This window comes from Megalops cyprinoides, chromosome 5 (genome assembly GCF_013368585.1).
Source record: "Megalops cyprinoides isolate fMegCyp1 chromosome 5, fMegCyp1.pri, whole genome shotgun sequence".
In the NCBI taxonomy this organism is placed as follows: Eukaryota; Metazoa; Chordata; class Actinopteri; order Elopiformes; family Megalopidae; genus Megalops; species Megalops cyprinoides.
Window position 1 is genome coordinate 31,243,185 of NC_050587.1, and position 27,254 is coordinate 31,270,438.

The 27,254-nt window shown below is 44.9% G+C and overlaps 3 protein-coding genes across 4 annotated transcripts in view; 2 read left to right on the top strand and 1 right to left on the bottom strand.

Moving 5' to 3' along the window:
- The window catches only part of mcc (MCC regulator of WNT signaling pathway), a 77,053-nt gene extending 71,974 nt beyond the window's left edge, over window positions 1-5,079 (bottom strand). For both annotated transcript variants that reach the window (XM_036529521.1, XM_036529519.1), the window contains exons 1-2: window positions 4,758-5,079; window positions 1,223-1,467 (exon numbers count right to left, since the gene is read on the bottom strand). In XM_036529521.1, coding sequence (XP_036385414.1) covers window positions 1,223-1,467; window positions 4,758-4,885 — 373 coding nt within the window. In that variant the 5' untranslated portion in view covers window positions 4,886-5,079. The remainder of the gene's footprint in view (window positions 1-1,222; window positions 1,468-4,757) is intronic.
- A 2,503-nt stretch (window positions 5,080-7,582) lies between these two features.
- On the top strand, window positions 7,583-12,160 carry LOC118778432 (3'-5' RNA helicase YTHDC2-like). The gene is made up of 6 exons (XM_036529960.1): window positions 7,583-7,640; window positions 8,580-8,745; window positions 9,095-9,185; window positions 9,316-9,512; window positions 10,930-11,132; window positions 11,972-12,160. Exons 2-6 carry the CDS (start codon window positions 8,586-8,588, stop codon window positions 12,158-12,160), a joined length of 840 nt encoding a protein of 279 aa, XP_036385853.1. The 5' UTR covers window positions 7,583-7,640; window positions 8,580-8,585.
- LOC118777491 (3'-5' RNA helicase YTHDC2) lies at window positions 11,972-26,820 on the top strand. The gene is made up of 26 exons (XM_036528472.1): window positions 11,972-12,138; window positions 12,342-12,444; window positions 12,929-13,085; window positions 13,435-13,542; window positions 13,662-13,810; window positions 14,123-14,258; window positions 14,667-14,793; window positions 15,017-15,082; window positions 15,260-15,438; window positions 16,209-16,305; window positions 16,601-16,688; window positions 16,777-16,857; window positions 16,988-17,070; window positions 17,369-17,474; window positions 17,849-17,968; window positions 18,274-18,546; window positions 19,667-19,793; window positions 20,383-20,588; window positions 21,420-21,615; window positions 22,135-22,241; window positions 23,025-23,317; window positions 23,896-24,067; window positions 24,679-24,882; window positions 25,397-25,579; window positions 26,004-26,078; window positions 26,744-26,820. The coding sequence occupies exons 2-26, from the start codon at window positions 12,400-12,402 to the stop codon at window positions 26,774-26,776; spliced, it is 3,411 nt and encodes a 1,136-aa protein (XP_036384365.1). The 5' UTR covers window positions 11,972-12,138; window positions 12,342-12,399; the 3' UTR covers window positions 26,777-26,820.
- The last annotated feature ends 434 nt before the right edge of the window (window positions 26,821-27,254 follow it).

Here is a 27,254-nt window from a genome sequence, read left to right on the forward strand (position 1 = left end):
CAAACCAGCTGAGACGGACACAGACAGGCGGGCACGCTCGCAAACACACGCAGACGGGGCTGCGCAAAAAAGGCATGAAACCCCCCTCGCCCCCCCATCTTGGACTCGTTACGCGTTAATTCTTTGGGCCTGTGATGTTAACGATAGACACTGGGAATGAGGTCTCAACAGCATCCTTTCAATGTCATAATGCACTTACACTGACACCTAGTGGCAAATTGATGGAATTATTGAAATATCAGCCCATTAAAAAGTTGCAGTGTCACGCAAGTCCTTCCTATGGCATTTAAACATCAATGGATTGACTGATTGATTCATTCATACCTGTTTTACAAACATGCAGCCCTTAACTGTGAATCATAAACATTTTACTGTGCACCTTTTAATGCATGCATATTTTGGCACTGGTACTGGTTGTGCAACCCATCGGCAGCAACAATGAAAGAATGTCTTGAGAAACTTTGCCGCAAGCACAAAAACAATTTTGGAATATTTTCAATTTGCAAATTGTGTAGAAGACCCTTGAGAGAAAGATGACTGTGATGAGAACTACAGAATAAGGCTTCTAATGAGGCAAGATCAGAAAGGGTTCAATGGTAAATATTTGTTATCTACCCTGTTTTTCTGTCACAAAGCATGAGGTTTATGTTTAAGGGATATGCTTGTAGCTTATTTTGACATCAGTACAGATTTTATAACTGTGATCTTCCTGACATCATTGTTGTGTTCAAGGGACAGAAACGCCGCCTGCGTTACTTGTGTGCAAAGTTCTGAATCTATCGGTTTAAGGCTTTAAGGTCACAGTCTCCTCTCCTTTTCTTTGCCATAACGGTGTGACACTTTTGTCTGTAACTTCTCTCTGTAAAAGCTCCTCTGCTTCTACTTAGAGCTGTGTCCTTACTCACCTTTCTATGCTACTGAAACAAGGACAAGGACATGTCCTGTATCAAGTGCGCGCTTTTCAGTTCAGTGTAGCAAGATAGTCGCTATAAACCAGCAAAACATGTTGCGCAAGCATGAATACACCCCTTGTCATCAGCTGTCCGTTAAATAAAACAAGCAGCATACTGTTTGGTGATTGGATGGTCCTAAAGAGACAGCTTAATAAAACATGGAGGTCACATAAAGAACATTGATGTAGATTTCACAACTTTGCATACTAAACATATTAAATCTTAGACAAGTGGTCTCCTCCCGTGGCCTCGTCTGGCCTCCCACTCACCCAGGCTGTTTTCGCTGCTCGTGGGCCAGGAGGTGATGCGTTCCCGGAGCTTCTTCTTGTCCGAGTCGTCGGACCGGAGCGACAGCGCCCCCTCCTCCTTGCGGATCTCGTTGACCAGCTGCATGCGGCAGCGTGTGAAGTCCTCGAAGGAGATCTTGCCCCGCTCGTCCGCGCCCAGCTGGTCCATGATCTCCGCCACGGACTCTTCCATGTTTAGCTGCCTGCACACCATCAGCAGATCATTCCTGGATGGGGGGGGGGGGGACAACATGAGAATACAATAAAGCAAGCCATCTACCTCAGCGCTCAGTACGACCAGACATATCTTTGGCTGTGGATGTATGTTCAAGATACAGTGGACTGCAGGAACTACACAAAAATGTTAACACACATTTTGTCTGTGGCATAAAATCAAACTGATGTATTTGTAATTCACCTTCTTTTAACATTGTGGTGTAAACAGCAAAACAACCCCCACTTCATAATCACTGTCAACATCATCATTATCATTACTACTACAACATTACCCCTATCAGGCCCAATTATTCATACCTTAAGCCAAATGTACTGATTACCGGTGCAGAATCAAACAAGATGTTAAGGGTACATCAGCAGTGTCCACATGGGATTCAAACTTTCTACCCCATCACCCAACAACTACACTCTTAAGCAACATAATGCTGGGAAAGCAATTGCTATGACGCTGAATAAGAACAAAGTTACTGGAATGTATGTAGATGAAGGTATTTTAACTTTGGAACACACTACACAAATTCAGCAAAGCGGATCTTGGCCTCCTTTTTGCATCTGAATTATCTGACTGAATAATCTCAATATGATATTTAATCTCTGAATAAAGCAATACCAGAACAAAGATTTTTCCATGTGGAGCCAGGCTAATATAAAAAGGACAATTCCAAGGGTTTGGCAAAGTACCAGACCTGAATGAATGGATTCAAAAAAATAAGAAAGTTCATGAACATAATGCATTGCATTTGAGAACAATGTGCAAATTTTCTGTCTAGAGACCAGTGTTTAAATCAAAACAAGCCGTTATTCATTTTAAATGGTTACTAGGACTGGGCAAAAAACGTGTACAGTTGCATGCACCATACATTTATCAATCGGCCCACAAAATGGCCCTTCAAGAACATTTTCACCTTAACCACAGATTCAGGATTATTTCACTAAGCCCTGCCATGCACCCCTATCAATGTATGAAAACATCAGGAGCTGATTCAGGATCAGTAATACTTGTAGACAGAATTTATCTGCAGTTTAGAGGAAATATGCTTTGTGTGTGCCGGACTTCTACAAACAAACAATATTTGGATATTTAATGTTCACATAAGTATTTGCTTTTTATCATAAAACGCTGAATACCTTTTAAGCAATCATGCTGGATTGCAAGACAGAGTGCAGATAACTCTGGTTCAAAAATAATCTCCAGGTGCCCTTCCAAAATATACTTTGCATAAATACAGGGTCAAACTAGTGAGCAAAACAAGGTGGGGGGGGGGTCAAATAGGCAACGACCTGTTCATCAGTGAGTCTATTTCCCTTGATCCAAGAACCTACACAACACACTACAGGAAACATATCTGATCTCCTCCAGGAGTGTCTGCTGCCACGTGACGAAGCCGCGGGAACACGGCAGCTCGTGACGCACAAACAAAACGGGAACCAAAGGGCACCGCTGAGAAAATTAGCCGAGGGGCCAGCGAACACCTTTGATGCCCGCCCTGCATCAGATGCTGGGCCGGAGATCTGAGCAGAGATCTCCCTCCGCTAATCGCCGCCTTCGGAGGCCGCGGTGCGGAAACGTGTGCAGGGACACTCTCCGGCCATTTCCTTTGTTGACAGGGACAGTCGAGGAATGCCGGAGCATCTCCACACACAGTGGCCCCTGGAAGGATGTTTGGAGACACAGCCACACAGCTGCAGAACCGTTTGCAACCGAAACAGTCAACATGTTTGACTTGTGTATTTCCTTCATGCCATGCTAAATCTCTTTGGGGATGGAGTGCTGATACAGACAGAATGTGATAAGCAAAACAAACCACTTGTGGTGTTGGGAGAAGGGGCCCCATCACAGTAAACATAATCAAAGGAAGATCATTTCTGGAAAAGTCCAAAACAAATGTTCACATGTCCATTACATGATATGTACCCATGGACATGACAAACTTGGATACAAGACAGGTAGCAATTACGTAGTTATTACAACGGTAAAGCCAATTACTTTGCATTGTCAACAAGACCTTGCATTTCAGATTCTTTTTAATCAGATTTGATTATTCTCTGGGCTGACAGCATTAGTCGCTGGTTTAGGTCAAAGGTTATTTTTAAATTCAAAACATTTCACAGATGATTTGTTGCAAAGGTGTCGAAGGTCTGGGCAAACAATCTCAGCAGTATGTACCTCAAACTGAAGCTTGTACTTATTGGACTCAAATGTCTGTAGGTTGTTGGTGTTTCAGTTCAAAAAAAAAAAAACGAATTCAAAAGATTCATATTACCTGTTTATTAACGACACCACGTGTCCATGCCAATTACTTTTGCCTTCGTGTTTGGGCTGGATCATAATACCAAATCAATACTTTCTCCGAGTATGTATTTTAAAACTTGTTTTTAAATGAACAAGAAGTTCATCCATTGCGCATCGGTGGACGGTCTGCAGTATCTAATGCAAATGAGCCGACTCAAAGGTCATCGCAGCATCTGTTGAGTGATGATTGCTCGCTCGACCTCTCCAAGACTGTAATTGAAAAGTCCATGGATATGAATGGATACGTAACTCCCACTGTGTGTGGAGATAATTGCTTGAGTGTTTTTTTTTTTTTTTTTTGGCTAGCTGGACGCATCTGGTTGAGGCACGCTTCAGCTATGCCAAAATCATGCTAACTGCGTCTTGTGATCAGTTTAGCTTGCTAACGAACCTCAACAAAAATCTGTCTGTGGTCGAGCATGCGGCTTCTGTGGTTAATTTTAGAAATCTCAAGTAATACGATTTAGCCACCTTAGAATGCTGTTTCTGATGCATTTATTCAACACAAAGGAATCTAATGTTAGCTAGCTCGCTACCTTTGCCAGGACACGCATTTAAAGGTGCTAGCCAGCTAGCGATCTGAATTAGCAGGTTAAATTCTTGCGACATTTCCGCCGTCAACAGACTGAATTCGTTATGATGGGTTATTACTCCAGCTAAAAGTTTGTCGGGTGCGCAATTTTCAGAATCGTAAAGTAGTAGCTAACTGGCTATGATCGCTATCAGCTCAACCCCATTACAAACAGTTCAGAGTTTCGAAAACTCTTGGGCTGTTTCCAATTTGACTGTCCCGAAGTTTGTTCCAACTTGTTGAGGCAGATATTTACATTGCATTTAGATGTAGCAGGCTAGTTGGCTTGTTTGCAAACAGTGTTTCAATGATTTCAAATAGGGGTCAGCTAAGTGGCTAGTAGTTTTGTTGTTCTAGCGTACTCTTTTTGCAAGGTTCCCTGGCTGTTTTGGGGGGTGAAGCATTTGTATTGTTACCTGCTAATATATCCGTCTCCGTCCCCGTCGCACGTTTGGAACAGCCGCCTCATCCTCTCCTCTTCGCCGGTGCTCGATGTGTCACTACTGCCGCTACTCGCACTCACCTCCACCGCGGCCGCCGCCATGATCTCCCCCAAAATGCGAGCTGCTCCTACCCGTCCTCCCGTTCTCCCGAAGTCTGAGATCTCAGAAAACTAACTGTTGCGCTATCAGATGGCCATTCCTTCCCCGGGCATTGGTGGTTTACAATGCGGACGAAAGTACGGGCACTTTAATCCGAGAGCACGCAGCGTGCGCATAACTCAATCCAAAAAACCTGGGTGGGAGCGCTGAGTGCGCGGCTCGGTAAACTGTTGATGGAATGGAAGCGAAGTGGGCTGGTCCTGGACTGGCTGGCAGGGATTCCAGCCAGCTCCGTTTCTGAATCAGACCAGCAAGACTTTCTCGCGTTCGCAAACACTGTTTAAGTACCGTAAAAAAGACGTCGAGGGCATGTTGCATGTACCTCCTCCCTCCGTAACTGTCCTTTGTGTTCATAGAGGTCTTTATGCTTCTACTTTGCCTTGCTTTGTAACATTTATTTACACAGTTCATTGGCTCTCATAATAAGAACTGAGGAATCCCGATGCAGTTGCAGTTATTTCTGAAGAACCGATTGTCGATAGACGGAGTTGCTTGTTAATGTTAGTGGTTGTTTTCATGGATACATACAGGGACGCAATGGATAGATGGAGGAAATCACTGAAACAGCTGTTGTCATAGTTGCAGTAATCTGCATCTCCCAAGAGTCGAAGGTGTACCCTACGGGTGTTGATCATCTCAGTTACCTGTTTCAAGACATCTATAAAAATATTTACATTTTAAAGTTTTCTGCTCTTTTCAGAATACTATCAGTGTACTGAAATCAAATTGTTACATTAATGATAAAAGCAATGTCAGACTTAAAAAAGTTTGGCACCTTGGTTGTCCACGAGGGCCATGATGAGTCATGATTCCCTGGGTTACAGTTAACATACCTGGCTGCATCTTTGACAAATACGATATCTTTCTATACATTTTAAATTCTTGTTCCTGATAGTGCAGCCTGTGCCGTTTAACATACCATCCTGAACTGGAAATGTCTCCATCAATACATGTCTCGCTCATTCCTCTATTGAGGGGTTTTGAATTAAATGCAAGCCCACAACTGAAAAACAGTAGTTCCTGGTGTGATAGTTTTGCCAAAAGGAATTGCCATCCACTGCTGATGTGGATGTGGCTGTATACATTAGTGGTTGTTGAGGTAAGTTACCCCCGCTCATTGGTAAGTTATATTTTTGTTCATTGGTTTGTAAAACAGAAAGCTTTTTGTTTTGCTCCTCCAGTGAGTGCTGAAATCCATTCTGGACTGCTGTATATGCTCATGGTGTGCTTTTTGACATATGTGTCCATCAGCTAATTAATTCCAGGACTGGTTAAATGGGGAGGTGGTCCTTTGGTTGAAAAATGACCTCCAAGGATCAATATATCAATACGTGTAATGATGAGCTTCATATAAATTCCAGTGCTAACCACTCTTTCCTCCTTGACTCTTTCTGGCCAGACTGGGGAAAAGCTTGAGTGGATATGACAAATAAAATGACTTGTTTGAGACTTTTGATGGGCACAACATGTAAAACATCCATTTATATGCATGCCCTCTCTGGCTCCATATAACTCAACAGGTGGATGATTTGCCATGTGTCAGAGACATCTACATTCTCATTTCAGCGCTAGGGAAGACATTGGGCAATGGTTAGGCAAACATTTAGCCAGTCATTTAAATGTAGATGCTACAGATACTTTGATAAATGTCACTGTCTTTATTGTGATATGCAACCCTCAACCATCAGGTGATTATAGAACAGTGGATACAGTCTTGATGCATTTTCATCTAAAACTCACAGAAACTTCAGATAAAATAATCCTTTGTCCCTTTTTGGCTTTGCATCTCATAGCCTTGCCAACAAGTGATGCGAGTTTTGATTTTCCATTTCTGTCAGTTTTATGTGTAGTTTATGCGAATACCATCTGCAGTGCAGATTGGAACTTAAATGAAAGGGGTCCAACATTGCTGCTGGGCTGAAAAGAAAAAGTAGAACATCTCTTAAATTCACCACTTTGGTGAAAGGTTTATTGACAAACCCTAAATCTCTTAAAATAAAACAGTTCATCTGATGAAAGGATGGGGGGAGGATATGCTGGTCTGTACTCTTTGACTAGCCTCTAAAATCTCTTTAACAGCATGTATCTTTGTTACACGCGTTACTTTCAAGTCTATAGAGCATGGGGACCTGGTGTGTGACCTCTTTGGGCTATTGACATGGCACAGAAACAAGGAACATTGTTCTGTTTCTTCACTGTTTTATTCAACCTCGACATTTTTATGAGGGGCTTTAACTTTCAACTTTGTCATCCGTTTTTTTTAGGCAATTGAGTTAATTGAAACCCAACACGACTGAAACACACACAACTACACGTAGTTCATGACCACAGCAGGGAATGGATACATACATACTTTTTTCCAGTGCATGCATTCTGTAATAAATGTCCTGGCCGTATCCAAGTAGTGCATTAGATAAAGCTTCTAAGATTTCAGAATACGTAATTCATGCGCTATGTAATTCATCTGCACCAAAGAGTCGGTGTGTGATAGAGTCGCACGTAACTGATTATGTACAGTTAAGGCAGGGGTTCACTGTAAGTTTGCGGACGGTGGTTCGGGATTGGCTGTCCCCGACAGAGAGGCGGGAGAATAGCGAGCATCGGCGATGACGTTATTGCCGGGTTCCTGCCTTCGGTTTTGAAACCGAGTTGAGAGACTCTCTGAGCAGGGTATCGCCTGGTCGGGACACAAGAAAGGTTATTATTCTTTTCCAAATAACGACATATTCTCTCTTCTGTTACGTTCGGTACAAACATAATTTCCAGTCATACTGATCCCTTTGCAAGAAAATGCCTTTGTAGGGTATTTTAAGGCCTTGTTAAGTGGCTAGCGTTATCTGGCTAACCAGCTAGCTAGCCAGCCAGCCAGCGACAGGCTGACTGTGGTTAATGATAGATAGCTACTTTGTTAAAGGGCTAAATTAGCTAACGTTAGATAGCTAGGTTAACATTTCATGGCGGAGTGTTCAGATAATTGGGATGTAGCGTTACTGTCGGCAGCATAAGTATTCACTAACTTTGCTGTCAGTTGGCTAGCTGGCTAACGTACACAGGCTAACGTTTGCTAAGTTAGTCTGGTTGTTTTCGTATGAGGTGAGCTATTTTAACAATCGATTTTAGCTTGTGTGAGTGAAGATGTAAGAGCTAGACAGTTCTTTATCTGCGCTGCGGAGCAAGTTGTAGAAACGATGCTGGTGTCAGAAACGCTAGCTGACATTAGCTGGTTTAAAAGCCGGCGCGTCATGGAAGTTAAATGTCCAGTTACACTAGTACAGTGTAATTTCACATACATACTGGTTATGATCTTATGACGATGCTCGTTTTTAGGAAATTAGACAGCTGACTACTTTTGTAGTTGTCACACAGTTGTATTCAAACGACGTCTATTCCCATATTTTCCAAATGACAACGACAGAACCACACAGTTACCTGTCATTAACGAAGCCTTCTAGCTACAGCGTACAACGAAAGTTCGCTATCCAAACATTCAGACTTTCCACACTTCTAAGGTTATCTATCACCAGGTGACTTATTCCTACATTTTTGTGTACACGAAAACAAATGAGACCCGAAAGACGATGCTACCGCTAACTGTTTCTTGATCAATGATCAATGAATGCCTTTTTCTCCGTGCAGAGCACCATGTCGCGTCCCAGCACCGCGTCTCCCAGAAAAGGCACGCCACAGTCCAAACAGCCCGGTGTCTCCAAGGCCAAAGGCCTGAAAGACATCCGTATTGGTGAAGAGGTTAAGATAGCAGTGAACGTTGCCTTTGAGAGATTTCAGTACAGTGAGGACAAAGGTATCACGTCTTATTTATACTTGTTCTGGGGAGAGGAAAAAACATTTAAAAATTGGGTATGGCTAGATACAACTTTGATGTTAGTTTTAGTACCCATATCTTGCATTATTCTCTCTGTTTCGATCCCTGGTAGTATGCATACAGCATTTGAGCACTGCATGCTGTGGGTTCTATGGTGCATAATTAATTATGAATTGGTTTTCAAAAACCTTGTCTCATTTGGATTTCTCACTTGGATCACACAGCTCAATCTCAGAAATGAAACACTGTGATCAAAGCAAAAACAGGTGAATGAATTAGTCATTACTTGATTATTATTTGATTTCTTTCATGCACTGATTATTTACAGAATTGGAGTTTCCTTCCTCCTTGACAAGCACTGAAAGAGCCTTCATACATCGCCTGGCACAGTCCCTGGGCTACATTTCCAAAAGCAGAGGGTAAACATACCACCAGTTCCAAAACATTTTCATGTGTTCTCTTTCTTCAGCATCACCATCAGTCACTTGTGGAAGTAATCGCCACGCATTTAGTGTGTATTATGGTAACGAACCCGTGTTGCTCTTACAGGAAAGGATCCAAGAGATTTCTCACCATCTGGAAGAAGGATGGCACAGAGACAGCCCAGTCTGTAATGACCTTTAACCTTTCCCATAATGCCAAGCATGTGGTACGCAGCCTGCTGCAGAGGTTTCCCATCACCAACAAGGAGCGCACTGACCTGCTGCCCCGCACGGAGCGAGGGACGTCTGTTGCCTCAGAGGCAGGTGAGTGTGTGGCGGCAGGGATTGTGGGACATTAACATGCTCTTCTGGGACTTGTGGGACATGGATGTATGTCAGTCCGCAAGTTGATCTAAGCACGCATTATCTCAGCATTATGTTTGGCGTTGAGGGTTGTTCATATGTGGTTAGTGGTGTCGTGTTTGCGCAAATTTGCACGCCACTGTAAGATGCACTTTGTAAGTCACTCTGGATAAGACCGTGAGCTAAATGTAAATAATGTAATGTAATGTACTGTCAGAGTTCTTACTCTGAGTTGATACTTAAAAGGCTTGGTTGTAGAAATTGCGTAAAGAGTCCACGTAAAATATATGCAACATTAGCCACATAGCACGAGGGTATCTTACTAAATGAGGAATACAGTCACTGGAATGTAAGGAAACTAATATGCACTGTCAGATTCTGAAGTGAATCAGCTCAGTTGATTCTCCACCTGCACATATGTTTTGAATCCATTTGTTCTTTGAACATAGTGGAAGAAGGAAGTATCTGTGCTAGAGGCACACATATACTTTATTACCACTGTATTTGTGATAAGAGGGCAGGCAGCAGACTGCATGGAAGCAGATGTACAGTAACAGATTTTTAAAAACCTATTTTGCAAATTTAATTTTTTGTCCTCTGCTCATTTGCCTTAAAAAGGCCTGCGTATAGGCACGGCACGGTTCTAGAGACATTGCAATGACTGTCATTTCCACAGGGCCTTTCATCCAAGGTTCACGAAGAGCTTTTCATTGAAAAGGTGGCTTGTCTTTGTGGTGCACATCCTGATAAGAAAACATCTGATAATTGTCACATCAATTGTTCTGAAGAAGCCTGCATTTAAAAAGTCAGTCAGCGCTGAAGTGGGCATTGGTTTCTGTTTGGTTCAGGGTGAAGGGTGCCCTCTTCTGGCCCCTCAGCAGAAACCTGGTGTTTTAATGTGTGCAGAAAACTATAAAGCAAGAGAGAGCTTCAAGGTGGGATACCTGTGGACAGCTGCATTACAGTTACTGCAGTACAGGCTTCTTAGCTTAGTGTGACAGTGCTGATAGTCAGTCAGAGAATGAAACTGATTGTTAGAGAAGAATGTGAAAGAAAATTCATTCCTTGCATAAGCGATAGTCTCTCAGAATGGTCAAAATGGAACTTGTGCTTGTATGTGCATAGTGTGCAGTTGGCTTAACTCTACAGCGACATATGGCATCTAAGCTAACTTTCATAAATCAGTGGTCCAATTGTTTTCCCATGCAACTAAATCTGGAACCTTTCCTGCATGCACATCCCTTTCTTTCAATGGACTGTATGCATTGTGTGAATGTGAAAATGTTTTCTGACATTATTGCTCTCAAATCAGTCTGAGCCTTTTTATAGGGTGATAGCGCATAATGTCTCGATACCTTTACCCCTCTGGTTCTAATAGACAGCAGCCAGGACAAGAACAGGACCAGTGGAAGGCTGAACAATGGCATCCCCCAGGTGCCCCCGAGGAGGGGCCCGTCGGAGCTCGACTTCTTCCGCCGCTGCCTCCCTGTGTACGAGCGGCAGGAGGAGATCGTGAAGATCATCAAGGAAAACCGGGTGGTCCTGGTCGTGGGTGAAACCGGCTCTGGGAAGACCACTCAGGTGAGAGAGACTTTTTCTCCACAGCCTTTCTAATGAGTAGAGTCAGAGCATATTTCTTTAGTCCTTACTAACAAGAAGCATGATCTAAAGGCCCACATTACATACAGTACATTATTGTCATTTAGGAGGCTTTCTTATCCATAGCAACTTACACAGATTACAGTTTTTACTTGTTATCCGTTTATACAGCTGAATATTTGCTTGTTCAATTGTAGGTTAAGTACCTTGCCCGCGGGTACAACAGCAGTGCCACAGTGGGGAATCAAACCGGCAACCTCTCAGTTACAAGCCCAGCTCCTTACCACTGTGCTAGACTGCCCACCTTCCATTAAGTACATGCATGCTAAATACTGAATATCTTAAGTTGGGATGAACCTGCTTTCTTCTGGCATCTAGACATCCAACTCTGTTGGGTTTACGTTTATGCATTATTTGTTTGAGGGACAAGTTTATTGGTTTCTAGGACACTGAGGGTTAGTCACAGAAATAATTTTCAGGGCACTCTTCAGGGAAAAAAATCCCTCATTACAGGGGTGATTTGGGGAAATAGGATACACTAAGCACCAAGCATTTGTCATTCTGTGCCTTTGAGATGGTGCATCCAGTCGTTCATGGTAAGTACAGAAATGAAAGTTATTTTTCAGAAGCTAGGTGCCTTTGAATTCCTGCCTGTGGCTCCGTCAGAATGTCTTACCACATGATAATGACCAGTTGTGAGCTCTAACAGGCAGAGCTGGAACCAAGGTGGAGCCAGCATGCTTGCAACTTCCAAAACAGTCCTCTTTTGGACCAGAGAAGCCGTGGACAGTAGTTTTGAAGCTGCTTGTCTTGTACCTCAGATCCCCCAGTTCCTCCTGGACGACTGCAGCAAGAACGGGATCCCCTGCCGGATCTTCTGCACGCAGCCCCGTCGCCTGGCGGCCATCGCCGTGGCCGAGCGTGTCGCGGCCGAGAGAGGGGAGAACGTCGGCCAGACCATCGGCTACCAGATCCGCTTAGAGAGCAGGTATGAGCCGTGGAAGGGGTGAACTGTGACCCATGGGCGGCTCCAAACTCTCACAGCGGTTCCGCTGATGCAGTCTTTTGCATGATGTTCTGGCCCCACTTCATAGCATAATCTATGAAATTCATGATTGTGGATAATCGTGAAACTAACTGGGACTGGGTGTGTGTTTTGCTGAGGCCGTGTTATTTTCGGTTGGTCCTCAGAGTGTCCCCCAAGACGCTGCTGACCTTCTGCACCAGCGGCGTCCTGCTGCGCACGCTGATGGCGGGAGACGCCACCCTGTCGACCGTTACTCACGTCATCGTGGTGAGGAGGGGACACTCCACGTCATGGGCAGTGTCAGAGGAGTGCCCCTGGTTGTCTGGTCTCGTTTGTTTGCTGGGTTAAGAACAGTCAGCTTGAAAAGCTGAGAGAAGCTTCCACTGAAACAAGGCTGCTCCACTCTCTCCACCTAGTGTCACAAATGATCACATTTCTCCCCAGTTTTCTTTGAATCCCTTGCCCTCTCAGAACTAAGGAGGGAAACAGCTTGGTAGGGGCTTGGTTGTAGTGAAAGTCTGCCGGCACCTTCACCCTCCAGGGCTGGTTGAATTGCAAGACGTAAAAACGTGTATACAGTATTTGTTTAATAGTGCCATGAACACTTGTGATATGTAGTAAAATTTAAAGCGTGTAAGCTGGGGCTGTACTCTGTTGCCAGGGACCAGACAATTGACTGATGCAAGTATTCGTGATGCTGTGAATTGACAGGATCTCCTCTGAGTTTTGTTTGTGTTGTGACTCATGTCAGGATGAGGTCCACGAGAGGGACGGCCTGAGCGACTTCCTCCTGACGAAGCTGAAGGACATGCTGCAGAAGCTGCCGTCTCTGAAGCTGATCCTGTCCAGCGCGGCCCTCGACGTCGACCTCTTTGTCAGATATTTCGGCTCCTGTCCTGTCATTCACAGTGAGTTAGCTAAACCCCCTCCATTTACTTCCAAAGGCAGACGCTTTTAAAATGGAGCAGGTGTTGTTGGAGCAGACTGTTTGCTCTTGTTTCAGTAACATCTCCTGTTTACGTCCTTAAAAACGTGATTTTCAACATCTCTTTTCAGACACCAGTGAAATTGTGAAGTTGTGTGAATAGAGTGTCATATGTGTAAATTTAATTGCTAATGCAATTATTTGATGGCTGGTTTTGCAGTCACAGGCTGTTGCTTTAATCAGTGCGCTGAAGTTGTTTTTGTGAGTAGTCTTGTAAGAATGCAGAAAATGTCAGCACTTATAACTTGTATTTCTTGTGAATTTCTCTCTAGTTAAAGGGAGACCTTTTGAAGTGAAAGAACTCTTTCTGGAAGATATCTTACGGACGACTGGATACTCCAATAAAGACATGATCAGATACAGAAAGGAGATGCAGAAAGGTAAGTGGTTGCAGTGGCTCAGCCTTCGTATGGTCGGCTCCTTTCTGCTGTTGCTGAGCTGCCACTCTGGCACATCTTGCGCATTTCCATTCAAACATGCTGGTTTTTCTCCTGCTCAGAGGAGAAGCAGCAGACCTCTCTCACGGAATGGTGCAGAGTGCGGGACAGCGGCTCCTGGAAGGAGCCCCAGAGGGACAGGACAGCTGTCCGGGCCCTCCAGGAGAACGACCTGCTGGACGACACAGCCGACAGCGTTTTCAACCAGCTGGTAAAGCGGCTTTTTGTGTAGGAGCTTCATATGGCGAGACAGTCACTATCTACGGATAGTTGTCTGGTAGCTTGGTGTTGAAGTACTCTCTTAAATAGTTTTTTAATTGGCATTCCTTTCTTAATGAGATTTAAGCACTGGTTTGTCATTAGAGTAAAATGTAGACCTTTAAACCTTGAAATATACACTGTGGGTTTGGAAAACCAGAACATTCTGTTACTTCTTTCTTTGGTGATTTAGTTAAGTGATAGTTGAGTGATAGGTCAGTTTTCTTGGTTTAGTCCTAACATTAACCTCTCCACAATTGAGCAGACTGAAAAAGATGTGGCCTCGCTGGACCCATGGTTACTGAAGGAAATGGACGCCTGTATCTCTGACATCTTCCTCAACCAAGATGCCGACGCGTTCGTCCAACTGTTCAATCTCATCCTGAGTGAGAATGTCAGTGGTAAGATGGCTACTTTTATTTACATTACATTACTTTATTAGCATTTAGCAGATTCTCTTATCCACAGTGACTTACATTGGTTACAGTTTTTTACAATGTCATCCATTTCGATAGCTGGATATTTACTGAGGCAATTGTGTAGGAGGCAATTGTGGGTTAAGTACCCTGCCCAAGGTTACAGCAGCAGTGTCCCAGCAGGGAATTGAACCTGCAGCCTTTTGGATATGAGTCCTGCTCCGTAACCACTATTCCACACTGCCACCCTGTTTAGATGGTTATCTGAGAAATAAGCTGCAATGAGAAGTAAAGCAATACCGATTAATAATTGCATCCCTAGTTGCATTCATAACTTACATTCTTGAGTGATCCTTTCCTGATTGTCGATACCTATCCACCCCCTCCCCGCAGTTGATTACAGGCATAGTGAGACCAGCGCCACTCCGCTGATGGTAGCAGCAGGAAGAGGCTTCCTGAGTCAGATCGAGCAGCTCTTGAGCATGGGCGCCAATGTGAATCTGAAGGCCTCCAACGGCTGGTGAGCATGCGTATAGATATCAGCATCTTAGCTAAGTAATGCAGCCTCTGACACAAAATTAAATTGTGACAGCTCTGTTCACCATAGGTTTGCCCGTTGCATGTAACTTCTTCAATGTTTTTCTAGTAGGAGCTGGATATGTTTAAAATGTCTCTTAAATGCAATGAGTAGTGTTTTCCCACTGGTTTCTGAGTCCTGATGTCTGTCTGTCTGTCTGTGGTAGGACTGCGCTGGACTGGGCCAAGCACTTTAACCAGACTGAGGTGGTGGACCTCCTAGAATCCTACATGTAAGAGCACCATCCAGCATGCTAACCTGCTTGGACACAGTCTGGAGTTTTGGACCTGTCTGCAAAACTGTATATACCCTGTAAAAATCTGTGATTGACACGCCTAAGAGTGTTTTATCAGTTCATTTTAAGTGAACTGAAAGTCAAAGTCTTGCCTTTTTGTTCCTGTGGTTCTAGCTCTTCCTTGGAGTCTGGCAAGCTGGACGAGTCTTCCCTGGTCCAGGCGGCCACCACAGAGCTTAGTGCCGAGGACCAGGAGCTGCTCAAGGTTTACCACCACAGCTTCGACGATGAGAAGGTGGACCTGGATCTCATCATGCACCTTCTCTACAACATCTGCCAGAGCTCTGATGAGGGTGAGCAGCTGGCAGTGTCCTTTAGGGGGCGCAGTTTCTACAGTGCTGTAGTGCTGGCTGAAGCTGGCACAAGCAATGAAAGGGCTTATTCGTCTGAGCTACTGTTAAGCCTGTGCAAATACCAGCTTGGATAAAGTAATTATTACATATGATAGTGCAATAGCTTTCCACTAGGCTACTCCCAGGGGCAATCAAAGGTCAAAACTGGTGATAAGTATGGTGATATTTTAGTACAGGGAGGTTATTTAAAGTGGTCAGACCCATCTTGATACATTGACAGTCACTGCAGTTAATCACGTTTTCAAAATGATACAGTTTTTTATTGTAAAGACACTATTTATTAGGTACTTTTTTAGTATACTATTTTACTTCCACGGGTACCTCAACAATAGAAATTTCTCTGCCACCTTCCCTGCAAATGAGAGAGGGTCATATCAAAATTGCTCTGTTTGCGCTGGGAATGAGCTAGCGATGTTAATTAGACATACGGGTCTTGTGTTAGTAGGCACAGATTTTCTACCAAAGGGTGGGTGGATTAATATGATGGGGAGTGAAATATCAGAGAAAAATGACTGCACTGTTACATCACACGGCTGTAACATAGAGAGGCTGTAGATGTGCTGATTGCGAGACTTGTTTGTTTCTGGGCTTCGCATATCATTTTATGTTTCTGTGTTTTGGCAGAAAGAGGCAAAAAAAAAGGGGTGACAGGAACCATTGGCACTCTTATTTTGTGTCATCCATTTAAATAGTATTTATTTCCGATTTAGGCGCAGTGCTGATCTTCTTGCCTGGATACGATGAGATAGTAGGGCTTCGAGACCGCATACTGTATGATGATAAGCGGTTTTCGGACCATTCTCAAAGGTAAGGACTCCCGTCTGCAGCAGAGCACCATACGGTTGAAACGGTTTATCCTACACTGTGAAGATACTTTTTTTTTCATAGGTATGATGTCATATGTCATAAGAGTTGTTCAGTTCTTTTCAGGTGCCCACCAGATGTAATTGGACCATAGTCGTTGCTACATACGGTCACTGTGTCGTTACTTTACTGAGCTGCTTCCTGGTTTACTCGTTGCTTTCTGTGTTACCCTTGCTGCGTGCAGCTCACTGGATGCTGACATCATCAGGATGCCAGAGTGACAGCTGCTTTGTTTCAGGTACCAGGTGTTCACGCTCCACTCCAACATGCAGACCTCGGATCAGAAGAAAGTTCTGAAAAACCCATCAGCTGGAGTCCGTAAAATAGTGAGTGGCGGTATTCAGATATGCAGCATGTCGGGAGTCTCAGCAGCAGCAGCAGCGCTGAACCAATGACGCTGTTTCCCTCCCTCAGATTCTCTCCACCAACATCGCAGAGACCAGCATCACTGTGAACGACGTGGTCTTCGTCATCGACGCTGGCAAAGTAAAAGAGGTAAATCTTACTTTTGAACAAACGTCTTCTGTAGGAAATGGAACTCGGCTAGCTGGAACGAGCAGTCAGCTGGAGTGAACACTCAGCAAGCAGGAATTTGTTTGTTTCCCCAAACCATTTCCTGTTGCAGAAGTCCTTTGATGCTCTGAACCACGTGACGATGCTGAAGATGGTTTGGATATCAAAGGCAAGCGCGCTACAGAGAAAAGGAAGGTACTGAAAACTTCACAGTACACGTGTTTACAGGCTCAGGTCCTGTCAGAATAGAACTCTTCCACACTCTCTGGTAACTACGGCAACTGAGCCATATGATGGCTGTCTGTGAAAGTGGAAAACTGAATCTGAAGGTGAATCCATTACGTTATTATTGGATTGTTTCCAAGCGATAAGGTCTTTTCCAAAGCAAATATTAGTAACGGCACATTAAATAAATTGCAATTAAAGAGGTCAGGCACTCAGGCCCATTAATCTGATTGGCTGAAGCTGTGAGTGTGTCTGTTGTGTGTTCTAGAGCTGGGCGCTGCAGGCCAGGAATTTGTTTCCACCTTTTCAGCAGACTGAGGTTCAACAACATGCTGGAGTACCAGGTCCCTCAGCTGCTGCGCATGCCTCTTCAGGTACACACGCCCATGCGTGGACACACGCATAAACACACATAAACACACACACACACAAACCTACAACAATTATGACAGCTGCATTGTCCAGTGAATGCCCTGGAAAAATCTGCATTAAATAAGTATACATTTTAATTACATGTGCATTCATATTGTTTTGGCTTGGGCTGCAGGAAGGAACTCGCTCATTCACACACCCATTGACTCTCTGACAAACTTGGTTGTGTCAGTACCACATTGTTACCACTAGATGCCGAAACACTCAGAGAATAGGTGCAGCCGTGGAGCCGTACTTGTTTGGTTCATGTTTAGGTAGGGTTCTGTAAGGGAATGCAGTGAGTGTTGACTCTTCTCCTTCTTTCTCTGTCTTAAAGGAACTTTGCCTTCACACCAAGCTGCTGGCCCCCATCACATGCCCCATCGCTGAGTTTCTTTCCAAAGCTCCGGAGCCCCCGCCCATACTCATTGTCAAAAACGCTGTGCAGATGCTCAAGGTAAGCTCCTTAGTTCAGCACCCACCCTGAGTCCTGTGATGCTTTGGGCAGGAAAACAGATAAGAGAAAAGATCATCAGAACTGATGTGCACGGCTTTAAATCTTAGTTGAGATGCTGAGATGCTGTTGCGAGTGGTGTACTGTTGCTCAAGTAAATTTAGAGCAGTGCAAAGTGAGTGGCCAAACGTCAATCAGCTTCAACAGCTAGCTAAAATTTCAGTTAAAGTTGTTACGGTTTTGTTCCCCATCCAATGGGATGCCTGGAGTAAATGTGAAAAAAAAAACTGCATTTTGGCTCTCCTCAGACCATCGACGCCATGGACCAGTGGGAGGATCTGACGGAGCTGGGCTACCACCTGGCTGACCTGCCCATGGAGCCCCACCTGGGGAAGATGGTGCTGTGCGCCGTGGTGCTGAAGTGCCTGGACCCCATCCTGACCATCGCCTGCACGCTGGCGCACCGCGAGCCCTTCATCCTGCCCGTCCAGCCCTCCCAGAAGCGCACCGCCTTGCTCTGCAGGAAGCGCTTCGCCGCCGGCACCTTCAGCGACCACATGGCCCTGCTCAGGGCCTTCCAGGTGGGCGCAGCCGAACACCAGCACGGTCTGTTCCTCAACTTAGCCAGGGGTCGTCTGCCAGTTCCCGTCTTTGCCACGTATTTGCCACGTGTCAGTCACTTGTGCCCATGTGGCTGTGGTGTATGAAAAATATACCCTGTACTGCATTCTCAAATGCATTCATTGTATGCATACCTACCTACATTTTAAGACACGTGCTGCTTCATGTTAAAAGGTCATTGCAAAGCAAATTGATGGTTTTTATTTCAGAAACTATTGCTGCGATCAAGCTCCCATCTTGTTCACAGTAAAGAACTATGTACAGTTTTGTCCTGGTCAGGGTTCTGAGCATGTCATTGTGGCAACAAATCACTCAATTTACTCAATTAGTCGATCAAATTAGCCTCTCTGACGATAACAACAAGAAGGAATAAGCAATTAGTATTTCTGCTTGCCTGAATGCATGGATGTTTGTTTCTTATTGATCTGGTACATGAGAAACCCTTCATAGCACTCAATAAACATGAATTAGAGAGTCACGCATTCAGCTGACCTAAGACCTAGCATAGTCAGAATATTGATCTCAGAAATGAATCTTCCCTTCTGTATTCAAGCCATTATCACTGAGTTGGCATTTACATTGCATCTTTCCATTTAACTTATTCTTTGTTATTATATGTTGACGCAGACTCATTTTGTTTCAGTCTTGAAATCAGCTGCCCTCTGATCATTTGCCCCTGTGCATATTGCTTTGTAATTTACTCTTTAGTCCTTAGTAATGTGAGGTTTAACTATTATAAGGAACAAACGTCAAACCTCAAATAAAAGCTCCTGTGTTTTGTTACTGTTTTAAGAAAAGGTGATGCTCTCTAAAAATCTCATTTGGTGATAAATACTTATATTCTGGCTCTCTCTGTGCCTTTCTTGTGCTCTGAAGAATTTTAAATGTCCACTAGGTATGTATTTCACCAGTAAGTCATGAACAGCTTGATAAAAAACATAATTCAACATGACATTAGCAACAGGAAAAAAAACATTTTACAAAAAACAGTGATACATAAAGTATTTTCAGGGTTACCAAGAGTATGTTGACCCTCTGTAAATTCAGTCATTCTTCTCGCTTGGGTGTCCGTCATGGTAGGCGTGGCAGAAGGCGCGTGGCGATGGCTGGGAGAGGGCCTTCTGTGAGAAGAACTTCCTGTCCCAGGCCACCATGGAGATCATCATAGGAATGAGGACCCAGCTACTGGGACAGCTCCGAGCCATAGGTGAGCACGCCTCCAACTCCTAGCCAGCTGTCCCCATGTCACCCTGAGAAATAGACGAGCCTGTCTTCCGCTCATTGTAGTCAGCCATCTCTCACCTCTCTGGGAAATGTATGAGTATCTTTTGCTCACTGTTGTCAGCCATCTGACAGCTCTCTAAGAAACAGATGAGTCTGTCTTTTGCTTGCTGTACTTACCAATTTCTCAGAGAGCTGTGAGACGGCTGAGTCTGTCTTTTACTCACTGTAGGGGCACCTCTTTGAGCCATGTCTTCTTCCCGCCTGTTTGTGTACACATGCCATAGCCAAGCCCTCATTGGTCCTCTCATGATACAGCTTATAACTGAAATTCTGAGCACAGTTTTTTTATTTTTCATTTGGCCAATGCAGCAAAACACATGCAGCTAGTAAAATAGTAGTGGATCACTCCAGGTTAATGGTGCTCTCAGCGCACTCTTCATTATACTAATGTCAGTTCTGTCTTTACTCGTTTTGCATCATTCCTCTCAAGTGTGGTTACAGCCACTTCAGTTTCTTGGAAATAGAAGTGCAATGCAGGGAAATTCTCAGGATCTGAACCCTGATTGGTCCAGGTTTTGTGCGAGCGAGGGGCGGGGGAGACATTCGGGAAGTGAACCTGAATTCAGAGAACTGGGCCGTGGTGAAGGCTGCCCTGGTGGCTGGCATGTATCCCAACATCATCCATGTGGACCGGGAGAACGCCTCCCTGGCGGGCTGTAAGGAGAAGAAGGTCCGCTTCCACCCCACCTCCGTGCTCAGCCAGCCCCAGTACAAGAAGGTGAGTTCAGCGGCCCCGCTGTTCCTTCTCAGATGACTCATGGAGCCACATGTGGCGCGCCTTTGGTAGCATTCTGTTTTGTTGTGTTTACAGTTCTGCCAACATGCACTGGAAATTACAAAGTAATTGGAGAGCTCACAAAATTAAAGGCCTGATCTGTGAAAATGTTTGGTAATTTATCACACAATTGTTATTGAATTGGGGCAATTAGAGATGTTTTGATATTGACGTAAAGCAGACGTATGTAGACGTAGTATTGTCTTTGTAACTAACTTGGTGACCTTTCAAATGGTGACAAATCACCTGCAAAAAGTGTTTTGGCAGCTAGCAACAAAGAAATTACACGTCATGCTTAGTAAAAGATCCTCCTACATAGCAGCAGTAGATTGAAATCGTTAGTGAAATTTACCTCATGGAAGCCTTGACATTCACTTTAAGACTGTTGAAAAAAATAAAAATATTGGGGGAAAAAGTATTAATGTGTTCCTTTAAGAGAGCTGTAGCCTTTATGTGGGATGCATGTATGCATGATGTCTGGTGTATGGCTTGTATGTACCTCACTGGCAAACAATGATTTGTACATTATAAAACAAAGCTTACATTTTAATGCTCCCGGGTCAGCAGGTTATATGGAAGGATGATGTTTGTTTGTTTGGTGCATCCAGACAAGCTCTGTCATTGGGTTTCCTCCTGCTGCATAACTGCTTTCTCATTTCCTGTGAACGTGGTTACATACACAGAACAGTCAGACCTCAGCAGTGCAGTGTGACTGCGGCTTTGCAGCGTCATCAAGCGAGCTCTCTGATTGGACCGCGCTGTTTCTGTTTCCAGATCCCCCCGGCCAACAGTCAGGGCGCGGCCGTCCAGGCCCTGCCCACGGAGTGGCTGATCTACGACGAGATGACCAGGGCCCACCGGATCGCCAGCGTAAGGTGCTGCTCCGCGGTCACGCCTTTCGCTGTGGCTGTGTTCGGAGGCTGCGCCAAGCTGCCCAGCACTGCCCTGCAGGAGCCGGCCGTCCAGAAAGGTACGCCTTTTTGCGTTGCTCTTTCCGTTATCGTTTAAACCGCTGTGGGAAGCCAAAGAGGGACATTTACATCAACAGTACCAGCTTTTTTTCTTTTTTTTTTCCCTTTCACAAAAACACCACCTTGGATGCTTCTTTGAGGGAACTAAACACAGACAAGATGTTTGTGTGTACATGCCTAGCAGCCTTCTTAGAGGCCTTGATCTGACGTGTCCTTTCTGTACGCTAAGGAATGTATTCATTTTGAAGGCAGTTCTTTTAGAACGTTCCCTTTAAGCTTGCGTTTGACAGCTACAGAGACTGCTCATTTATATCAATATTTTTCAACCTGATGTTAATTTACTGTGTTACAGGCTGTTCTGTATCTCTGCTCTTGTTCATACGACTCCTGTTATATGCATGTCAGGAACTATTAAGTGCATATCTTGATACCCGTGACATTCTTTGAAGTTTCTCTGGATAGGGGCATCTGCCGATATAAATTCTTAACAACAATAATAATAGTGTGCTCTTCGACAGCTGATCCAGTGAATGACACGAGTGACAGTGAGACAGAGGACCGCTCCGTCTCCCAAAGGGCGCAGATGAAGATCGATGAATGGCTGAACTTCAAACTGGACCGCGAGGTAAGAAAGGCCCGCGTTGCTTTTTTGAACTGTGGTAACCTCAGCCAATCTGCTAGGAAGGGTTCAGAGCATGGTTAATGGGGCCGCTAATATATGAGTGTGATGGTCAATATAGGAAAATGGCATGGAATACTCTGCTGTATCAATCAACCCTCTCTGTCGTCCCTGAAAATGACAAGGACATACATTCATAACGTTAGTGTTCCCACAGCCTCCGAGAGTCCTTGAAGATGTTTTCCTGGAAAAATCCTAGAAAGGAGAGTTGGATATCTTGCTGTCCTTGATACGTTATGGAAAATTGCCCAAATCAAAAATATAGTGCATCCTTTTCTTTAGCAGCAAGTCAAACACATCCCTCTTTCTTGCGGACCCATTGGCTTGGTGTCATGAACTGTCTCCTGTAGTAGTCCCTAGGTGCTAATGTTGCCAATACATTGGCGAGCTCACTGGCTTCTACAATAAACCCCCTGCTAGTGATGACTGGTATTTGCTGCTAGAAACATCCACAAATGTGTGTTTGCTCAAATTCAGAACGATTTGAAAGTGTTTCAAAAGTGTCTCAAAAAGTATCCCCCCCCCCCGTGTACCATCTTCAAAGTAGCCCAATTTCAGGGAGATTTGGCAGCAGTAAAATAGATTTATCCTGGATTGTTGCCCGTGGCTCCTTAAAATGTCAGCGGGAAGTCGTGATGAATGTGAATGTCATATGAACGAGTGGGAGCCCGGCAGCCCTGATGTGCTTGGGTGCACTGTGTGTGTCTCTCCTCCCCACCCCCCTCCCAGACGGCCAGCCTGGTGTTCCAGCTCCGGCAAAAGTGGCACGGCCTCTTCCTGCGGCGCATCCGCGCCCCCTGCAAGCCCTGGTCCCAGGTGGACGAGGCCACCATGCGGGCACTGGTGACCGTGCTGACGGCCGAGGAGCACGAGGCCGGCCTGCAGCAGCCGGCGGGCATCGGCCAGAGGCCCCGGCCCATGTCGAACGACGAGCTGCCGCAGCAGTCCTCCTGGAGGAACGCCAACAGCCGCAAGAGCTCCGCCGACGCTGAACTGGCCGACGACCATCCCATCGTGGACAGGTGAGGGGGGGGTCAGGCCTTGCTGTTATAGTCTGCAGTGGCTCACATCTTCAGTGGCACACCACAAACAGTCAGTCAGTCGGTATTAAACAGAGTACTTGCTGTTGTCACGGTCTGATAGTGCTTTATTATCACAAAGTATCTGTGTGGTTGGAGTAGTGGTCAGAGAACTGGGCTTAGCCAGAAGGCTGAAGTTTGAATCTCATAAGGTCTCAGTGATTGTACCCTTGTGGAAGTTTCTTTGCCATATGCTAAGCAAATAAATGATGTAAATGTTAGGTAAAGGAAGGCTTTCTCAGGCTTGTCCAGTTCTTCCGTTAGCGCTGGATGCCGCATCTTTTTTGATTCTGATTTAAGGCCAGCAATGATAACTGTCTTCTTTTTCATGTTTGAGATGCTCTCAGTTTAGCAGAGCTGTCCGCAGAAATGCATGACCACAGCGTAACTGTAACGTGTTGGATCGGTTTGGTTCAGCCATGGAAGTGACGTTTCAGCTTGCAATCATTCCTGCTCTTCTGCGTCCTGCCCCCCCGAGTGTGTCTCAGGCCTCTTCCTGCTTTTCCACTCTTCACCTGCAGGCCTCTGAGGCTGTCGCCATCCCTGGCACACCTGCAGTCCAAGGGACACAAGGAGAAGGGCAGCCTGCACCCCAAGCACCCAGGGGATGACTGCTCAGACCAGCTGTCCGTCAGGTCCACTGACAGCAACAGCTGCACCAGTGCCAGCCCCTCTCCTCCCTCCTCTGGAAAGGTACAGAGCCTTAGCATCCATGCCGGGTTCAGCGTGATTCCCTTTGAATAGCACACAATGACAATCTCAGTAGAGAAACGTAAGCTTTTGGTGTTAACGTTGCTTCTGCGTCTTAGCTGCATGTAGCAGTGACAGGTTCAAGGAAAGCAGTGTCACTCCTTCAGATTCACATAATCCATATCAGTGGTACTCTCTGTTACTGTCACTGTTAATAATGCAGCCTAAACTTAGCACATAGGGAAAACTGAGAGACAGATATTAAATGCATGTAAAATGGTTTATCCATCTATTTAGAGCTGACATAAAACAAATGAGACCAGAGAGACAGCACAGATATTCTGTATCTGGCACAGATAATCAGCTCAACTTGCTTTACATTGAAAGCTCTGTCTCTGCTGTCATTTAAACTGTAAGTATTCTGGTCTGATGACTCGTTAGGAGCTTTAATGACGGAGGGTGGTCCTTACCGGGCCATCCATTGCTAGAGCAGCAACACAAAGACAGAGCCTCCTGTTACCAACCAGAATCTCTTACACAGGGAGGTATAGGGGGGGACAGAAAGAACGCTGGAGTCGAATATCCAGTCCCAGTGTAGACTATCTGTGTTGCAGTGCTCCAAGTCACCGTCTCCAAGGCACAGTGCCCCGGTGCGCTACTTCATCATGAAGAGCAGCAACCAGCGCAACATCGAGATCTCCCAGCAGAAGGGCATCTGGTCCACCACGCCCAGCAGCGAGCTCAAGCTCAACCGCGCCTTCCAGGAGAGCAGCAGCGTCTTCCTCATCTTCTCTGTGCAGGGATCTGGGCACTTCCAGGTAGTGTAGCAGCCTCCGGCGTGGTGCTCCAAGCAGATGCTGCCTTCCTGGAACAGCTCACATGCACTTGCAGTTTTTATGTTTTTTAACTCTTCAGGTTTGTTACCTGCTGAAGTGGATTCTAGCTACACATTTATATTTAGATCTGCTCATTTGGCAGCCACTCGTCAAAAGTGACATACAAGAAGTGCACTCAGCAGGGTTATGTCTGTAGGTAGCATTGATTCTGAATCATTGGTACTTTCCTTGAAATAGTGCCATTATGGGGAAATGTTGCCACAAAGGAAGTGAGTGCTGTTGTAAGGCTTATAGTCTTGAACTACTATAGCCAATATCCATCCATTGGGCTTGTACCAACACAAGTTTGTATTGCCACATAATGCTTATTGCTGAGCTTATTCTCCCTGTAGTGTCTATGGGGAGGTGCGTGGTGCCAGTGCGTGCCTACCTTGACAGAGGGAGAAGGTGGCAGTTTAGCGCTAGGGGTTGTAAGCTGGAGGCTTTGGGCTTTCAGGGCTATGCCAGGATGTGCTCGGACATTGGACCGGAGCAGTGCCAGGACTGGGGCTTCATGGGCCTGGGGGGCGTCTTCAAGGTAGAGTGGATCCGCAAGGAGAGACTCCCCTTCCAGTTCGCCCACCAGCTGGTCAACCCCTGGAACGACAACAAGAAGGTGCAGATCAGCAGGGATGGCCAGGTAGGCAATCTTCAGGGTGACGCTTTGTAAAGCCTTTTTTGTGCAGTGTGGTATATCCAGCCCAAAAAAAGGCGTCCCAGCTTGCTTTAGCTTTCTGCTTGCTGGATGTTGTACACAGAAGAGTAGCCATTTACTGTGCCTCACTGAGCTACCTGTCACTGGCTCCATATGTGGTCCCTGAAGATACCAAAAGGCCTCATCTTTTGCTGTTGCATGTCTCTGTGCCGTTTATATATCCCACATTTATTGGGAAAATTTCCTAGGATATTTTTAAAACGTTTTTGTACGTTTTATATGTCGGGGCGTTTTTTTTTCTTGCACAGTGGGAATTGTGCTCCCATCCCTGGTGCAAAGCGAATCAGCTGATAGAGCCCATTCAGATGCGTTGACTGATGGATCTTTCCTCCGCTTGTCTCCCATGCAGGAGCTGGAGCCCCAGGCTGGAGGGCAGCTGCTGCAGCTGTGGGATCGCCTGCCAGGGGGGAAACAGCAGCATGAGGTAGAGGCAGCTCAGGACCTGCTGGGTGGGGCGTGAATACATGTCACTATGTCACATTCAGTGATGTGCTCATTTCAACAACAAAGTGTGCAAAAATTAATGACTGTAAAGAAACACCCAAATGGATATAAGTGTGTCATAAAGAAGCACACACAAAAAGAAGCCCAGTATAGTAGTAATTACATTATCAGTAGTAAAAAAAAACAACACTTAAAGCTTTTTAGCAGCATTTGCTGGTGAAGGCTTGTTTTGTATTTGCTGGCTATGCTTTTGTGTTTGAAGTGAAGGAGTGGACAGTTGTGTGGCAGTTTGCAGGACAGTATGTGCTGGCTCAGGGTAAAGAATAGGTTTGTAGGCAGTTTGCACAGACTAATGAGAAGGGGGATGGTACTGCAAGCCTACAGAACACAAATTGTTGTACTTATTCATCAGGCCACATGACCATTTTATGTTGAGATTCGCATGATTTTTTTTACATTCTTTTCAAGGCGGCATTTTCTTTGCTGTCTGCTTTCTGAACGTTCAAGAACAATCGCAAGGCAGTTTCTGGATGACTTTCAAAATGGCAGTTTATTCTACGATTGCTGTATACTTAGAGAAGCTTTCAGAAAGGTAGTAGCTGGACTAATGATAAAAATCTGTTCTTTTTTTCTGTGGCCCTAAAGGTTGAGAGCACCGCTGCTGGACCAAGGCCCTGAAGACAGAGTTCCTTGACTGAAAGACCATGTTCCATTGTCACAAAGCGGACTGAAAAAGAGAAATTGAAAACGATATAATGTATTGCACTCTACAGTATTTAACTAACCATTGTTTTAATGGACATGAAATGAGTGTTGGAGTGTCTCCTACTTGAATGTGTATAAGTACTTATTTATAACCACTTCAAGCAATATAAGTAGCTTTTTAGACTCTACCAAGTGCATCTATGCAGATGTCTTATATTGTAGTGTATCACATCTGGAAACACTGAGTTTGGTTGTCTGTATCTTTTAATTAATAGTGTTTGTGTACAAAGGTGGTTCAACTTTCAGGCAGAGTGGTTTTACATTTGTTCATGAAGTACATGATTCTGCAAGTTCATATTCATTTACACCAGCTGATTTGTCTTTCAAGACTGATATGCTGCTTTGCTGTGAGAATGCATCTCAGCTAAGTGAAGTAATATATAATACACAC

Excerpts from the sequence above, each read along its gene's own strand:
- LOC118778432 (XM_036529960.1), top strand. The coding sequence starts at position 8,586 with ATGTCGCGTCCCAGCACCGCGTCTCCCAGAAAAGGCACGCCACAGTCC. Across the intron at positions 8,746-9,094 it reads TCAGTACAGTGAGGACAAAG|AATTGGAGTTTCCTTCCTCC; the intron begins GTATCACGTCTT and ends GATTATTTACAG. Across the intron at positions 9,186-9,315 it reads TACATTTCCAAAAGCAGAGG|GAAAGGATCCAAGAGATTTC; the intron begins GTAAACATACCA and ends TTGCTCTTACAG.
- LOC118777491 (XM_036528472.1), top strand. The coding sequence starts at position 12,400 with ATGGCGGGAGACGCCACCCTGTCGACCGTTACTCACGTCATCGTG. Across the intron at positions 16,689-16,776 it reads CAGCTGGAGTCCGTAAAATA|ATTCTCTCCACCAACATCGC; the intron begins GTGAGTGGCGGT and ends TCCCTCCCTCAG. Across the intron at positions 16,858-16,987 it reads ACGCTGGCAAAGTAAAAGAG|AAGTCCTTTGATGCTCTGAA; the intron begins GTAAATCTTACT and ends TTCCTGTTGCAG.